Source organism: Xenopus laevis, chromosome 9_10L (assembly GCF_017654675.1).
Source record: "Xenopus laevis strain J_2021 chromosome 9_10L, Xenopus_laevis_v10.1, whole genome shotgun sequence".
NCBI lineage: Eukaryota > Metazoa > Chordata > Amphibia > Anura > Pipidae > Xenopus > Xenopus laevis.
In genome coordinates this window covers 121,813,496-121,831,917 of record NC_054387.1, presented here as the reverse complement: position 1 = coordinate 121,831,917, position 18,422 = coordinate 121,813,496, and the positions used below count along the sequence as shown (strand labels likewise).

At 43.3% G+C, this 18,422-nt stretch overlaps 1 protein-coding gene across 1 annotated transcript; it reads right to left on the bottom strand.

Annotated features, from left to right (window-relative positions):
* Positions 1 to 1,136: 1,136 nt before the first annotated feature.
* Positions 1,137 to 13,807, bottom strand: alkbh5.L (alkB homolog 5, RNA demethylase L homeolog). Its single transcript, XM_018234326.2, has 4 exons — positions 12,549 to 13,807; positions 6,303 to 6,383; positions 2,865 to 3,005; positions 1,137 to 1,826 (listed from the first exon to the last, which is right to left on the bottom strand). The coding sequence occupies exons 1-4, from the start codon at positions 13,220 to 13,222 to the stop codon at positions 1,640 to 1,642; spliced, it is 1,083 nt and encodes a 360-aa protein (XP_018089815.1). The 5' UTR covers positions 13,223 to 13,807; the 3' UTR covers positions 1,137 to 1,639.
* Between the last annotated feature and the right edge of the window lie 4,615 nt (positions 13,808 to 18,422).

The following is an 18,422-nucleotide window of genomic DNA, read 5'->3' as shown; positions in this document are numbered from 1 at the left end:
AGTTAGTTAGCCAAAAATGTAATGTATAAAGTCTGGAGTGAGTGGATGTCTAATAGAACAGAACACTACTTCCTGCTTTTCAGCTCTCGTACACCGAGTTAGTCAGTGACTGTAAGGGAGGCCACATGGGACATAACTGATCAATGAGTTTGAAATTGATCCTCAGCATTCAGCTCAGATTCAAAAGCAACAGTTATGTCCCATGTGGTCTCCCTCAAGTCACTGATTGGTTACTGCCTAGTAACCAATCAGTGGAAAGCAAGGGCGCTGCAAAGCAGGAAGTAGTGTTCTGGCTATTATGTTACACATCCAGTCACTCCAGCCTTTATACATTACATTTTTGCCTAACTATATTAGATACATTTTTTATTTTGCAGAGACTTTCCATTTACCCAGTTTTGATTTTTATACTGAACAATTCCATTAAAGGTTATTCCCATATAAAATATCACCTGCCAGGGACCACATACAGTGTACACAAGGCAGGGAGTGCTCCTTCATATGAGGAACGTGTAGTTTCCATTTAAAGCACGGGAGAAGAGAGTGAGTGACTTGGTCAGCTGCATTCCCAAGTCAGCAAGATGATCCATAACCTCCCTGGCATCTTGATACAACCAAACACATGGTCTGACTGGGGAGGGGGGTGTTAAAGGAGAAGGAAAGGTTAAAACTAAGTAAGCTTTATCAGAAAGGTCTAGATAAATACACCCTCAAAATAATGCTGCTCTGAGTCCTCTGTCAATAGAAACACAGCATTTCTTTCCTTCTATTGTGTACTCATGGGCTTCTGTATCAGACTTCCTGTTTTCAGCTTAAACTTCCAGGGCTAGGGCTTGAGCATGCTCAGTTTGCCCCTCCCTGCTGTAATCTGAGCCCAAAGCAGGGAGCAGGGAGAGACTATGGCAGGAAGTGATGTCACAGCAAGCTAATATGGCAGCTGCTATCCTAAACAAACAGTGTTTACTCGGGTATGGTAAAGCATTCTGAAGAATAAAAATGGCGTTCTAGCTTGCACTGTTGTGGCTAATCTATTGCCAATAAAATGCCTTGGTAACTTCCCTTCTCCTTTAACACACAGGGTCTGGCTAAGCAGAGTTGTAGCGCAGCCGCCAAATAATTCTGGGTTGTTCCCCTGATTCGTGATTAGAATAGTTGCTTTTATTTGGGGGAAACAGAAGAAAAGGGTGCAGGTTGGAGAAACTGCGCTGAACAAAATATTGAAACCACAACCAACTATTCCCACGGGAGCCTTTGTATATTGTACTCCGACGCGTTCCGATCCCTCGTTTGCAGCTGCCGCACGAGCAACAGGAATCCTTATTATACGCCAATGTGCAGCGATAACTGCAGCGCTGAGACTTCCTGGAATCACCCATTGCAACAGTATTCAGGGTGACTAATCCCTCGCAGCCTCCCCCTCAAACAGTGTTCATGGTAGCCACCGGCTTTTACTCCAATTCTAGAATGTGAAGGGTGGAATAAACATGAGCAGCAGGGGGAACCATCATTTCCGTTGCGTCCCCATAGCCGCCGGGCAAAAATCACAGAGAAACGGTGGAGAGCCAAGTGGGAGAAAAAAATTAGAAAGTCTGAAGAAAAAAAAAAAGTCAGGACTTCTTGGGATGAGAAAGTGGCCGCCTCAGTGTCGTCTCATTTTAACTTTACGGACTGGGCTGCCCTCGTCTTCTCCCGTTTCTGTGTAGGTGTCCACATGGTCATGTGACCTTCGCCAATAGTTCTCGGAGCTGAAGTGGCTCCGCCTCCTCTGTTTTGGTAAAAGTACCGACCTTCTGTTCTCCTCTTTGTCCATTTCGAGGATGCGAGGTCTGTGGACAAACACAGCCAGTTTAAAGGAAAACTTTACCCCAAAAATTTATAGTTAAAGGGGTAGGTAACTTAATATGTTATAGAACTGCCAATTCTAAGCAACTTTTCAATTGGTTTTCATTATTTCTTTTTTATAGTTATTTGCCTTTTTCTTCTGACTCTTTGCAGCTTTCAAATGGGCGTCGCTGACCCCTTCTATAAAGCAAACGCTCTGTAAGGCTACACATGTATTGTTACTTTTTATTACTCATCTTTCTATTCAGGGCTCTCTCGGTCTCTTATTCAAATCAATGCTTGGTGGCTAAGGTCATTTGGAACTTAGCTACCAGATTGCTTAAAATGCAAATTTAAGAACTGCTGAATAAAAAGCTAAATAACGCAAAAACCTTTAATAATAAAAAATGAAAACCAATTGCAAATTGTCTCGGAATATCACTCTCTACATCCTACTAAGAGTTATCTCAAAAGGTGAACAACCCCTTTAAGCAACAGATTAAGTGACTTATTAAAGAATCTTACCAAACTGGAATATACAGTATATTTAAGTAAATATTGCCATTTTACATCTCTTGCCTTGAACCCCTATTTAATTATGGTCTGTGTGCTGCCTCAGAGATCACCTGATCAGAAATACTGCAGCTCTAACTGTAACAGGAAGAAGTGTGGAAGCAAAAGACACAACTCTGTCTGTTAATTGGCTCATGTGACCTAACATATATGGTTTGTATGTGTGCACCGTGAATCCTACAATCACAGGGGGCGGCCCTTATTTTTTTTAAATTTATGATTACCCAATGGCACATACTACTAAAAAAGTATATTATTAAAAAAATGGTTTATTTACATGAAGCAGAGTTTAACATATGAGCTGTTTTATGCAAATATATTTTTTATAGAGACCTACATTGTTTGGGGGCAGTTTTCCTTTAAATAGATTATCCTTCTCTACATATTACATAACCTCCCCAAGAGAGTTTAGGCAGGAGTGGGTACAGTTCCAATGGAGCTCTCAGGATGATTTACAAATGGCTTCTTACCTGTGAGCAGCATCTGGGTCAGCCTTGCGATGGGAGCGCTTTGGTTTTAGGATATGTTGCCTGTTGCTGCCCTGCAGGCGCTCAGGTTGGTAACTGCTGCTCAGGGATTTCATTTCCAGTCGAGGAGCCTCTGTTCTTGTTCTGTTGGGAGAGAAAAGATAAATGAAGAAAAAAATTCTGAAAAATGTATCGGTTAAAGGGGTGGTTCACCCAGTTAAGTTAACTTTTAGTATGTTATAGAATAGCCATAGGCAATTTTTCAATTCTATAATCTTCTGACTCTGTCTAGCTTTCAATTGGGGGTCACTGACCGCATCTAAAAAACAAATGCTCCGTAAGCCTACCCATTTATTGTCACTTTTTATTACTGATCTGTCTAGTCAGGCCTCTCCTATTCATATTCCGTCTCTTATTCAAATCAATGCATGGTTGCTAGGGTGATTTGGAACCTAGCAACCAGATGGCTGAAATTGCTAACTTTAGAACACAATTAATAAAAAATGAAGACCATTTGGAAATTAGAATATCATGGTCTACACCATAGTAAAAGTTAATTTAACAACCCCTTTAAAGGAATAGTTTAGTATAAAAATAAAAACTGGGCAAATAGATCGGCTGTGCAAAATAAAACATGTTTCTAATATAGTTAGTTAGCCAAAAATGTAATGTATAAAGGCTGGAGTGACTGGATGTCTAACATAATAGCCAGAACACTACTTCCTGCTTTCCAGTTCTCTTGGTTTCCACTGATTGGTTACCAGACAGTAACCAATCAGAGATTTATGGGGGGGGGGGGGCACATGGGCCATAAATGTTGCTTTTGAATCTGAGCTGAATACTGAGGATCAATTGCAAACTCACTGAACAGTTATGTCCCATGTGGGCCCCCTTCAAGTCACTGACTAACTCAGAGTTAGAAAAGCAGGAAGTAGTGTTCTGGCTATTATGTTAGACATCCAGTCACTCCAGCCTTTATACATTACATTTTTGGCTAACTAACTATTTTAGAAACATTTTTTATTTTGCACAGCCTATCTATTTACCCAGTTTTTATTTTCACACTGAGCTGTTCCTTTAAGAGAAACAAGCAGAGAGCTCACGTGTGATTGCTTGGAGTGGGTGCACCCATAAAAATGCCATATACAGTGCACCAAGTTGACTACGGTGCATGCAGCAACCGAACATCTGCCTTGAACAGGTGATAAATACAGTAAATAATAAAGTAAAGTAATGCTGCTCTGTGTCCTCTGTCAAAAGAAACAACATTTCTTTCCTTCTATTATGTACTCATGGGCTTTTGGATCAGACTTCCAGTTTTCGGCTTAAACCTCATTGCCCTCGGCGTGAGCATGCTCAGTTTGCTCCTCTCTTCCCCTCCCTGCTGTAATCTGAGCAGGGAGAGACAGACAGGAAGTGATGTCACCGCAAGCTAATATGGCAGCTGCTATCCTACACAAAGAGAGCTTCTAGAGCTTTTTACTCAGGTATGGTAAAGCATTCTGCAGAATAAATATAGTGTTATAGCTTGCACTATTGAGGCTAATCTATTGGCAATAAACTGCTTTGGTAGCTTTCCTTCTTCAGTGAGCCCATAATAGGTAACCATATTGTTCAACAACCTTTCAGTGCCATAGGATGATCTGCATATAGTTCTTGTGCTGTGGCACCAACAATGTTAATAAATAGGGCTCGGGGGGGGGGCATGAGTAACATTGCAGCAGTAAAACATTTTTTGCTAGGAAGCAGGAGGCACATACTACATTCTGTCCTGTCCTGGGGCAATGGTTTCTTGTTCAGCCTTGCTGTAAATCAAGAAAAACTGCTGTAAATCAAGAAACAAAACTGCTGTAAATCAAGCCATGGGGCATGTTGGATCTTGGCTGGGATGTACAGGTGTGAGGACTCAGCTTGCACAGGCAAAATGAAAAGCAGTGAAGCAGAAAGGGAAATTGCTCAGCTATGTGCTATGGAAATAAAGCAGGGAAAGCAAATAAAACAGCTGCAGGGACTGCAACATGAAAGGGGAATTTAATGTCAGCAAATGAAGTTGTTGTTGTTGTGCAAGTATAAAACATAGGAGAGTATTCAGATCAGGGATAGGCTGGTTGTCCATGTGCAAAAACACAAGAGGAGGCTGTGGGGAAAGCAGTTATATAACAGATCAGTCACGTTCTATCACCTCTGACATTGTTCTGGGATAGAGATGTGGTGAATTCATCCCTCCATGAGCCCCGGATTTTCTCAAATGTGTCTGGCCAGCCTCAGTTTCGGTGGGTCAGCTGACAGAGGGAAGGCCGTGTTTATTAAACATGTCCAACATTAAGGTGGCTGCTATGGGCAGTTTCCGGGACAGGACGATTGTTTTCCTGGAAGTGTAGAAGCTTCAGAAGGGGGCGCTGGTGTCTGTAAGGGGCTGTGCTCTTAACCAATCCCAAGTGGCACGCCTCCAGCGATTGTACATTCCGCATGTTGAGCTAGAGGCCTGCATCTAGGGTTGCCACCTTTTCTGGAAAAAAATACCGGCCTTCCTATATATTTATCTTTTTTCCCTATTAATAACATTGGGATCAAACATCATTTTTACCGGCCAGGTGGCAACCCTAGCTGCATGGGGTCGGGAATACCCAGAATGTGAACTGCAGTTCTGCACACTGCCTGCACAACAGATGGGGAGTGGTTGGTTATGTATATGGCTCGGAGCATTTCTTTTACGAGAGATTTTCAATAAAAGGCAACTTTTAATGGTGCATTATATTTTAGAGTGCACAATGGCAAAATATTGATCCCAACACCAAATTTCCTCTTTAAAGTAAAGTTTTTAAGCATTGCTACAATGTCAGCCATGTTTCCTATTCTGTTGATAAAACGGAGACAAGTCTAACTACAGCTCCTTTCTTTTCCCTTACAGGACACACATTAAAGGGGTGGTTCACCTTTATGTTGTTTTTTTTTATGTTATAGAACGGCCAGTTCTAAGCAACTTTTCAAACGGTCTTTTAAACCGGGGTCACTGACCCCATCTAAAAAACAAACGCCCTGTAAGGCTACACAAATCACTGCATGGTTGCTATGGTAATTTGGACCCTAGCAACCAGATAGCTGAAACTGCAAACTGAAGAGCTGCTGAATAAAAAGCTAAATAACTCAAAACACACAAATAATAAACAATTAAAACCAATTGCAAATTGTCTCAGAATATCCCTCTCTACATTATACTAAATGTTAATTTAAAGGTGAACTGGAACGGCACAGAGTTATGCAAAAAATGTCAGTGATGGCTCCCCTCCCTCTCTCCATCTCATGAAATTCCCTAGTGACATCCCTGGCTCCTGGCACAAAGAAACCATTATTATGAGTCCTGAGATAAGAGCTGACATGGGAGGGTGCAATACTGACGCTCAAATAGAAGGATTTAAAGAGACACTCGTTAAAACTTACTTCCTAAGTATGACAACGGCTCGTCTTTCCTTGATGTCCTGTGGTCGGATGCAATGAGTGATTTCATCGGCCGCGTAGCCACTGTAAGGGAACAACAAAGTGAGTAAAATCAATCATCAGTTAAATATCGGACTCGTCTCTTCATTGCTGGCAGGCAATAGGAAAGCAATGCAAGAAATGTTGCGCATGTCCTTAAGTAAGGATTAAAGTCCGTTTGCCATTCCTCCCCCCCACCCGGTAATAAACTCAGTTAAAGTCTATATGGAAAAACCCCTTTTAAAGCAAGGAGTGGTTCACCTTTAAGTTAATTTTTAGTATGTTATAGAATAGCCAATTCTAAGCAACTTTTCAATTGGTCTTCATTATTTGCCTTTTACTTCTGACTCTTTCCAGCTTTCAAACGAGGGGGGGGGTACGGTGTCACTGACACTCTGCTCTGTAAGGATAAGGCCACATTGGGCATTTTGGAGAGATTTGGTCGCCTGGCGACTAATCGCCTCGTCTTTGCGGCGACCAATCTCCCCAAAGCCTTCCCTGACTCTGCGCCGGCTAAAATTTAAAAAAACAAACAAAACCCTGTCGCTAATCACATGCGGCAATTTGTTTTCCAAAGCCGCCTGAAGTATTGCAGCGTGTGATTAGCGCCGGCGGTTTTTAATTTTATCTGCCGCAGTCAGGGAAGGCGTTTGGGGAGATTGCTCGCCGCAAAGACGAGTCCATTAGTCGCCAGGCGACAAGATCTCCCCAAAACGCCCAGTGTGTCCTAACCCTAAGGCTACAAATTTATTGTTATTGCTACTTTTTATTACTCCTCTTTCTACTCAGGCCTCTCTTATTCATATTCCATCTCTTATGGAACTCAGTGCAGGGTCGCTAAGGTAATTTTGACCCTAGCAATCAGATGGCTGAAACTGCAAACTGGATAGCTGCTGAATAAAAAGCTAAATAAGTCAAAAACCACAAATAATAAAAAATGAAAACCAATTGCAAATTGTCTCAGAATATCCCTCTCATAATCCTGCTAAAAGTTAATGTAAAGGTGAACAACCCCTTTAAGTACCTTGTACTGTAATATCAAGCCCTTAATAGGCATTTTAAACAGAATTATATCCTATACGGCACTGCAGTAACGGAGACAAACAAAACAAGTTCTAGATCCTCTTATTCAAATCAGTGCATGGTTGCTAGGGTAACATGGACCCTAGCAATCAGGGTGCTGAAATTGCTGATTAACAAGCTAAATAACTCAAAACCACATATAATAAAAACCAATTGCAAATCGTCTCAAAATATCACTCTCTACATCATACTAAATGTTAATTTAAAGGGGAACCACCCCTTCATGGTGCGCCACCTGTCTGCATACATTGCCACAAAGGGTTAAGAGCTAGAAGTAGCAGAGGTGCTGAAAGAGATACCCAGTTCTATTTTGTCCTCCCTGCTAAATGATATTCTGCTTGGAACCCGGAGCTGACCCCGAGCCGCTGACTCCTACAGGTGGTGAGATAATAAATCAGTCCCCCCCCCACACACTAATGAATGAATAAGCCACAAAGTCAGCCAAAAAGAACAAAAGTGGAAGTTTCACAAGGAACAAAGTGAGATATTTCGGTTCTCCTCTGTTCCGGTATGGAGGGCGGCATTTAGAAGACTTGTGCCTCCAGCTTGATGGATCACGTGCAGAACCAAATGCTGAACTTCTCAGATCCAATTTCACTGAGTTAACGTTCCTATTCTAAGTTACAGAGATGAGGAGGCAGAAGCCTGATCGTGTTAACATTGCCCCCATAATAAATAAGGGCTGCTTCATCTTTGCGTTAACTTTTAGTAAGTTATACTAACTTTAGATGGGGTCACTGACCCCATCTAAAAACAAATCCTTTATAAGGGTTCAAGCACACGGGCAGATTCGGGGAGATTTAGTCACCTGAACTGCCTTCCTCCTGCTATAATGACAAAACAGTAGCGCCAATGCACTCGCGGCGCTTCCATTTCCGAAGTCGCCCGAAGTTTCCTCGTGAGGCAACTTCGGAAATCAAATCGCCGCGAGTGCATTGGCGCGGACGTTTTCTCATTAGGCAAGGGGAAGTCAGTTGGGGGAGATTGTCGCACCACAGAAGAGGAGATATGTTGCCAGGCGACTAAATCTCCCCGTGTGCTTGAACCGTAAGGCTACACATTGATTGTTATTTATACTTTTTATTACTTATTCTATTCAGGCCTCTCCTATTCATATTCCAGTCTCTTATTCAAATCAATGCATGGTTGCTAGGGGAATTTGGACCCTAGTAACTAGATTGCAGAAAATGCAAACTGCTGAATAAAAAGCTAAATAAAAAATGAAAACCAATTGCAAATTGTCTCAGAATATCACTCGAAATCATACGAAAAGTTAATTTGAAGGCAAACAACCCCTTTAACTACAGGTTGGCATCAAAGGGTAAGTTCATCTACAAATTTAAAATGTAGAGAATCACGCAACCTATGACAAATGGCTTCCAGTGCACAGACAATCGCATCACTTGCCTGGAATTTCTGGCTCTGCCTGAAGACGTGTCCCTCTAAGGGTGACCATGCAATGGCCGATAGTTGACTGGATCTCTCAGGAGACTGATGCCGATGAGTGGGCAGCAAAACAAATGTTGGTTGCCATGGCATGCTGACCAACTAGCCACTAAATAAAATCACTTTTTAGATGTTTGTCTCCCACCCAAGGCCATGGCTCTATAAAAATGTAATCATACTTAAAGGGGCTGTTCATCTTCCAAACACTTTTTTCAGATAGTTCCTCAGAAACAAAGACTTTTTTCAATTACTTTCCATTTTTTTCCCAAAATCTAAGTTTAAAGGGGAAGTAAAGTCTGAAATAGAATAAGGCTAGAAATGCTGTATTTTGTATACTAAGCATAAACATGAACTTACTGCATCACAAGCCTAATCAAACTAATGATTTATGCTTTCAAAGTTGGCTACAGGGGGTCACCATCTTGTAACTTTGTTAAAGACTGTGCACATGCTCAGTGTGGTCTGGGCTGCTTAGGGATCATCATAAATTATCAAAACAGGGAAACAAACAAAGCTGCTTGAGTTCTGCATGACTGGGAAGTAAGGAGGGGGCTCCCCCTGCTGTTCATAAGTATGATTGTTTCCCTGCTCAGCAGTTAGGGGCCGTCTGACAATTCCTATCCACAGCAGTAAATGAAGGGAGACTTTCACTGCATACAGTCAGGTTTCTTATAAAAACGGTACACATTTTTTAATTAAAGTATATTGGAGATAGGCTTCTTTTTCATTTTGCTATTACATGCCCTTTAATGTCCCCGTCTCTGGTGTTTGAGTCTGGCAGCTCAGTAATTCTGGTGCAGACTCTAAACTGTTACAGTTTTGCAAAATTTAGTTGATCCATTTCTCAGCAGCATCTCTGGAGTATCAGCAACTATCGCATCAATTCTAACAGCTGCCTGTAATGAAACCCAGAGATTCTGCTCAGCAGGGACAAAGATAAGAAATGTATCCACTAAATGTATCAATTTAGAACAGTTTACAGGGTCGGCGACCCCCCTCCCAGAGCTGCTTTTGAAGGTGAAAAATTACACTTTACACTTGAGTATTTGAAAAACTGTAACACATAGAAAATTAAAAGTAGTTGAAAATAAAGTCTATTTCTGGTGAACGATCTGAAATTGAACTGGAAAAAGTGTTGGAAGGTGAACAACCCCTTTAAAACGTTATCTCGGAGCAGAAGTCCATTTCCCCAGTGAGACGAGCCTGAGGTTTATCGGCAATTACAGTGGCTCCTTATTGGATTACATAAGTACTAATAAGGTTGTGCCATGTTCCTACGGTACAGCAGCACTCACTAATCGCGCTCGTCAGGATGGCATAAAGATATTTGTTCTGACAATAGAAGAGTAAATGGGAAAGTTGAAGATTTAAGAAACAGAAACTGAGCACCAAAAGGCAGACACTGGCACCCAATAAAGGTTTCTGAGGGGCAGCAGATAGTCGTCGCGGGTGCTGAGTAAAGTCTGAGGAGTCTGCAGGAAGAGATCGGCCCATACAGGGGACTGTGTTCTAATAATCCCACACAATACAGTAACTATTATACACAGCAATGCTATTTCCTGAGGCCACTGGGAGGGACTTGCAGTCTGACTCAGTGTGATTGTGATTTCCCCTCACTCATTTACCGGCAAACTCATCAGCACAGAAAGAAGCGAGAGATCATAGAAAGAAGTGAGACATCATGCTTATGCAATGTGAGAGGCAGCTTCCGTGAGGTTCATAACAAGACCAAATATGGCTCATCCAATCAAAACACTGCTTGAGCCTAAAACCGAGTCATTTTTAACGGAGGCTGATTGTAAACGTGAGAACAGCATTGGGCCTTAGAGATGCCACCAAGAGGGTGAGTGACCCCTTAGCAACCACCCCAACCTGACCAGATTCTTGCCAGATACTGTTGCCAATGGAAACTACAGCCCCAGTGATGTCTGTTGCAACTCCTGGATTCTTCATACAGTGCTGGCTGCAACTTTCTACTCCCACTGCCCATCACGGTTATCCTGCAATTTACACATCCCCTCTGTGGGCCACCATCAGGGAATGGCGGGTATATAAAGAAAAAAAGAATGAATTGCTAAATATTGTAATTTTATCTACCATGCTACCCAAGGGCAACCACTGTGATGGCAACGGCACAAGAAAATCCCTCTATGCCGACCCTAAAACCAGTCCTGATCAGCACCAATGTTTCTTATGACCCATTCCCTGCCCACCAGGATTTCATGCTCTGTGCCATTAAAGGAAAGCCATTCCCCCAAACAATGTAGGTCTCTATAAAAAGTTATTGCATAAAACAGCTCATATGTAAAATCCTGCTTCGTGTAAACAAACCATTTTCATAATATACGTTTCTAGTAGTATGTGCCCCCTGGGATTGTATGATTCAAGGTGCACACAAACATGCCAAACAAACTATACTTGTTAGGTCACATGAGCCAATTAACAGACAAAGTTGTGTCTTTTGCTTCCTCACTTCTTCCTGTTACAGTTAGAGCTGCAGTATTTCTGGTCAGGTGATCTCTGAGGCAGCACACAGACCATCACGAAATGGTGGCTCAAGGCAAGAGATGTAAAAGGGCAAGATTTAATTAAATATATATTCTAGTTTGGTAAGATTCTTTAATATGCCACTTAATATGATATAAACTGTTGCTTAAGCATTCATTTTGGGGCTAAAGTTTTCCTTTAACTTGCATGCCCTGTCCATGTTTTTGGTTACCATTACCCTGCAAGTTATGGACCCCCCTATGTTTCTAGGTTCCCTTCCATGTTTCTGGCCACCCTTCCCTGCATTTAAATTGTCCCCTACATATTCAGGTTTACTCTTAACCTACTGGCCCTGGATCGCCAGCATGTTTCTAGATTCCCTTACCCAGCATGCCATGGACCCCCCCCCATGTTTCTAGATTCCCTTACCCAGCATGCCATGGATCCCCCTGCATGTTTAGTCACCCGTACTCAGAATGCTATGGATCCCACCCGTTTTTCCTTACCCAGCATGCCATGGATCACCCATATGTTTCCAGTAAACCTTACCCAGAATGTCATGGACCCCCCATGTTTCAGATTATTTTTACCCAGAATGCCATGGATCCCCCCATGTTTCTAGTTACCCTTACCCAGAATGCCATACATGGACCCCCTCATGTTTCAGATTATTCTTACCCAGAATGAAATGGTTCCCCCTCATGTTTCTCGTTACCCTTACCCAGAATGCCATGGATCCCCCATGTTTCAGATTTTGATTACTCAGAATGCAATGGTTCCCCCCATTGATTACCCAGAATGCAATGGGCCCCCATGTTTCAGATTATTCTTACCCAGTATGCCATGGATCCCCCATGTTTCAGATTTTGATTACCCAGAATGCAATGCCCCCCGTGTTTCAGATTATTCTTACCCAGAATGCCATGGATCCCCCATGTTTCAGATTTTGATTACCCAGAATGCAATGGTTCCCCCCATGTTTCTAGTTACCCTTACCCAGAATGACATACATGGACCCCCTCATGTTTCAGATTATTCTTACCCAGAATGCAATGGGTCCCCCCCATGTTTCTAGTTACCCTTACCCAGAATGCCATGGACCCCCCATGTTTCAGATTTTGATTACCCAGCATGCCATGCACGGATCCCCATTGCCCCGCACAAGTCCCAGCAGGGCCCCGCCCCCGGCATTACCTGAGTACAGTGACGCTGCCCCTCCGCACGGGCAGGAAGAAGACCGGTTCGGACACGCGGATGGGTTTGAACTGAAACTTGCAGCCGAAGCAGAGCGCCGAGTCGCTGAAGAAGGACACGGAGACGATGGGCCGCTCGAAGATGTGAATGGGATCCACGTGGGACACGATGCAGCCGCCGGGCTGGTAGTCGTTGATGACGGCGCTGTTGACGAAGCCCTCGGGGATGATCCTGCGCTCAACCAGGCGGCGGATCACCAGCTCGTGCACCCAGCCCGGGATCTCATCCACCTCGCCCTTGGGATAGAGTCGCTCCTGCCCGGGGCCCCTGCGCTGTAACTGCGCCCCGTACGTGTAACCTTCCCCGAAGAAGTACTTGTTGCGGAGCGGGGCCCGATCCACCGTGTGTTCCTGGTACAGCCCCTTATCAGCGCGGGACACCACCTCGTCTATCTTCGACTCAATTGTGGCGCACTCGTCCGGGCTAAACAGCCGCATCTGGCGGATCCCCCTCCGAACCTTCCGCGCTTCCTCCTCCTCTGCTTCCGGCTCGGACCCCGCTTCATCTTCCTCCTCCGTGTCCGAGGCCGGTTGTTTGCGCTTCCGCACTTCCTTCGGGCTGTCCCGGTTCAGGGACTGCAGCTTCTCCCTCAGGTCAGTGTAAGTGGCGGACATGGCTCGTGCGGGGGAGACTCAGCCAGGACCGGTCTGCGGGGAGCAGGCGCCGGGCATGGCCCCTCTGAAGAAAGGGACACCGAGAAGTCACAGAGCGGACGGAAACTTCATGCTCCGGTGACCCCCACCGCCGAGACAACAGGCCGGCCGCGCCGTGTGTATGTGTGTCTCCGCTGCGCCAGCAGGGTATGGAGGCCTGGCTAGTGACAGGGGAAATCCTGCTTTACGATTGGTCGGCCAGACGTTCAGTCAGCGAAAGAGGCGGCTACCAGCTATGACGCGGCGGCCAAAATGAGGACCCCGGAGATAAAGGGTTGCCTCAAACTACGCCTGTGTATAGCGAACTATGGAAAGGAAAATGGAGCGCGTACTTCTCTTATTCAGATTATTTCCATGAAACATTGTCAACCTGCGAAACGTATCCCTATCGGGTGCTGGTGGAGAGGGCAGTCTAGGAGTTTTAGTCAGTTAATAAGGAGAGGGTTACTTATTTATTCTTTAGGAGTGTGAATTATACCGTGAGCCACTTTTGCTACTTCCTTTAAGTTCCAATAAAAACAGGCGGGCGACGGGCACCTTTTATTTTGGCGTCAGCTATACTGCTGACGTGACTGGAGTAACGTTTGCTAGGGCTTGGGAGGACAAAGATGGCCGAACTTGTGTGTTGCGCTAGTTAATGGGTGTACCAAGATGGCGGATTTTCCCCCACCCCTCATCTTTTAACCACGCCCACTCCCTCCACGGTCACCTGTAGCTCAGGGCTTTACTGGAACACCTAGCAACGCATTGCACGTAAACAAATGGACAGTTTAACCGGGTTAAAAGCTGAATTGTTTTAGAATGGGAGGGTGACACGTAGAGGAGGAAATAAAGGCCACCTTTATATTAACTTTTGGGAACTTACAGATGGACCAGTCGCTTATTCTCCTTAGCATTTCCATTTGTTTTCATTTTTAATGGATTTTCAATGTTTGGCCACTATTAGTCAAAGTCTGTGAGACATTTTTTTTTAATGACTTAGGCAACAGCTTGTTCATTTTCTATTCTAATTTCAAGATCACTTCTTGGTTGCTAAGGAAAGTCCGCCTTAGAAACCAGATATCCACCGACGTGGAAGCAAAAAAAAAAAAAAAAATACACAAAAAAAAACAAAAAAACAAGTGCTATGTGCAATAAAGTGTATACGTGCCTGGAGGGACTATAGAGGGTGGAAGTATAGAGGGAACAGACCATACTGTTGTGTGTGTGGGGGGGACTTGAATGCACATTTATTACAATCTTGGGTCCCCCCTTCATTATCAAGTTTAGGGTCAGGGCACACAGGCAGATTTGGGGATTTTAATCGCCCGGTCACCAATCTCTTCTTCTTCGGGGTGACTAATCTCCCCCAACTGCCTCCAGTTGGCTAAAAAGTAAATCGCCGGCAGGATGGCACTTGGATCGATTTGTTTTCCGAAGTCGCCCGAAGTTTCCTCATGAGGCACCTTCGGGCGACTTCAGAAAACAAAGTGCTCCGAGCGCCATCCCGCCGGCGATTTGCATTTTACCCGGTGGGAGGCAGTTCGGGGGAGATAGGCCCCCCCCGAAGACGAGGAGATTTGTCACCGGGCGACTAATCTCCCCGAATCTGAGCGTGTGTCTTACCATTGTTAGATATACAAGCAAGTTGGGGGCTGGGATCAGTCTGCACTAGATGAGGGTCGCACATGAACACAGTTGTGCTAATTTGCACCCATTAGAGGCAAATCATTTGCTGTTGGCCTGTGCCAGAATTACGCCAATCTCCAGAGGTCTGGAAGGACAAGTATAGAAACAATACAAAAAGAAGTTATCAGACCCCAGTGCCTATATCTGGTATCAGACACCTCTGGGCTCCAGTCAGCCCCTAATAGTCACTGGGTCGGCCTTTGTGTACAAGTAAATGCAGAAAACTGTTTTTCTCTCCCACAGACACTGAGCTGCTTCTGGTAAATAACTGCTCTCTTCCCTGGGGCAGTTTAATTGTAGGACAGGGATGTGCCAGCCTGATTTATCAGACATAACTGCACCCGCGTCAGAGCATGTTGACAGTTCCCTTTCTCTTCTACGTTGTTCCACAATAGACCCAGAGGCAGTAAAGGGAGAGTCAGATTTACCTGCGATACATTCCAGGAGGCCAATCATCCAGCAACATAGAAAGATTTACAGTTTTGACTTTATATCTCCTGCACATTTATCACCCTGTGGCTTTTTAGGAAGTTGTGCTGATTTAAAGGCATACTGTCGTGGGAAAACATGTTTTTTTCAAAACGCATCAGTTAATAGTGCTGCTCCAACAGAATTCTGCACTGAAATCCATTTCTCAAAAGAGCAAACAGATTTTTTTATATTTAATTTTGAAATCTGACACGGGGCTAGACATATTTTCAGTTTTCCCAGCTGCCCCCAGTCATGTGACTTGTGCTCTGATAAACTTCAATCACTCTTTACTGCTGTACTGAAAGTTCCCTTCCCCCAGCAGCCTAACAAACAGAACAATGGAAATGTAACCAGATAACAGCTCCCTGACAGAAGGGACAGCTACCTGGTAGATCTAAGAACAGCACTTAATAGTAAAATCCAGGTCCCACTGCGACACCGTCAGTTACATTGAGTAGGAGAAACAACAGCCTGTCAGAAAGTAGTTCCATCCTAAAGTGCTGGCTCTTTCTGAAAGCACATGACCAGGCAAAATGACCTGAGATGCACCTAAACACCAATATTACAACTAAAAAATAAACGTGCTGGTTCAGGAATTACATTTTATATTGTAGAGTGAATTATTTGCAGTGAAACAGTGTAATTTATAAATAAAAGCTACACCATAAAAATCATGACAGAATCCCTTTAAGGATCTTTAAAGGGGTTGTTTACTGTAAATAACCTTTTAGTAGGATATAGAGAGTACGATCTGAGACAGATTTTTATATTCTTATTATTTGTGGATTTTGAGTTATTTAGATTTGTATTCAGCAGCTCTCCAGTTTGCAGTTTCAGCAATCTGGTTACTAGGATCCACATTCCCCTAGCAACCTGCATTGATATGAATAAGAGACTGGAATATGAATAGTAGAGGCTTGAATAGAAAGATGAGTAATAAAAAGTAGCAAAAACAATAAACAACAAGAGAATACATGGCAGGTGCACTTAGATACATTTGTAACAATTTAAGATGAGCAAAGAAACAATTATAACAATTTAAGATAAGCAGATCTCTTGGGGAAACTGATTTGCAGCTTAAAGGGCAATTCACCTTCATTAGCAAAACTGTAATAACACCTAGGGGCAGATGCATCAAGGGTCGAATATCGAGGGTTAACTAACCCTCGATATTTGACTGGGAATGAAAATACTTCGAATATCGAAGTCGAAGGATTTTGCGCAAATACTGCGATCGTACGATTGAAGGAATAATCGAAGGATTTCAATCCAACGATCGAAGGATTATCCTTTGACCAAAAAAACGTAGACAAGCCTATGGGGACCTTCCCCATAGGCTAACATTGGGTTCGGTAGCTTTTAGGTGGCGAACTAGGGGGTCGAAGTTTTTTCTTAAAGAGACAGTACTTCGACTATCGAATGGTCGAATAGTTGAATGATTTTTAGTTTGAATCATTCGATTCGTAGTCGAAGGTCGAAGTAGCCCATTCGATGGTTGAAGTAGCCAAAAATACACTTCGAAATTCAAAGTTTTTTTACTTCGAATCCTTCACTCGAAGTTAATGAATTGGGCCCCATAGAAACCACAAAAATGTGTTAAAACTTGGCGTGGTCAAATTTTCTTTCCAAAATGTTGAGAGGTGTGGAATGGGGTCAACATAACCCTCTCTTGAGATTCTAAGACCACCCAGACAAGTACCTGTATCCCATTCAACGGGTCATAATGAATCCTATGGACAGAAAGCAGCTCCGGACGGTACCATTTTCTTAAAAGGACTTTTATTTATACATTTTAAAAAAACAATGCAAAAATATTACAAAACTGTATCTCGTGGGGATTTTAAAATACAGAAAAATGTATGGGAAATATTTATAAAAGCCAAAACTGCTAAAAAAAAAACAACAACAACACATCCACAAAGAACCTTTGTTCTTATGTATTAGTGAAGAGGGATGTGTGGTTCCAGGGGAGAATAGACTGTGAATGTAAATTTTAATAGAAATATCGACAACACTGACATTACATTACACTAAATACACACACACTTGCTGCTTTAGCCAATAGTGCAAATGGAATTTATGAAGCACCACTGTAATGTTATCTTCCAATGGAAATATTAGGAGTAAAGGTATAACTGTATTTCTTTCCATGGAAAGATTCTATGAAACTATGTCAGCATAGGTATCCCCTGTACTAAGTCCCTGTACACAATTCAGCAGGAACGGCCCCTAAATTTGCTCATAGTCTGTACAGAGAGATCCCATAAAACTATGGCAGCATAGGTATTCCCTGTAATAAGCACAATTCAGCAGGAACAGCCCCTAAGTTTGCTCATAGTCTGTACAGAGAGATCCCATAAAACTATGGCAGCATAGGTATTCCCCTGTACTAAGCACAATTCTGCAGGAACAGCCCCCTAAGTTTGCTCATAGTCTGTACAGAGAGATCCCATAAAACTATGGCAGCATAGGTATTCCTTGTACTAAGCACAATTCTGCAGGAACAGCCCCCTAAGTTTGCTCATAGTCTGTACAGAGAGATCCCATAAAACTATGGCAGCATAGGTATTCCCTGTACTAAGCACAATTCTGCAGGAACAGCCCCCTAAGTTTGCTCATAGTCTGTACAGAGAGATCCCATAAAACTATGGCAGCATTGGTATTCCCTTGTACTAAGCACAATTCTGCAGGAACAGCCACCTAAGTTTGCTCATAGTCTGTACAGAGAGATCCCATAAAACTATGGCAGCATAGGTATTCCCTGTAATAAGCACAATTCAGCAGGAACAGCCCCTAAGTTTGCTCATAGTCTGTACAGAGAGATCCCATAAAACTATGGCAGCATAGGTATTCCCCTGTACTAAGCACAATTCTGCAGGAACAGCCCCCTAAGTTTGCTCATAGTCTGTACAGAGAGATCCCATAAAACTATGGCAGCATAGGTATTCCTTGTACTAAGCACAATTCTGCAGGAACAGCCCCCTAAGTTTGCTCATAGTCTGTACAGAGAGATCCCATAAAA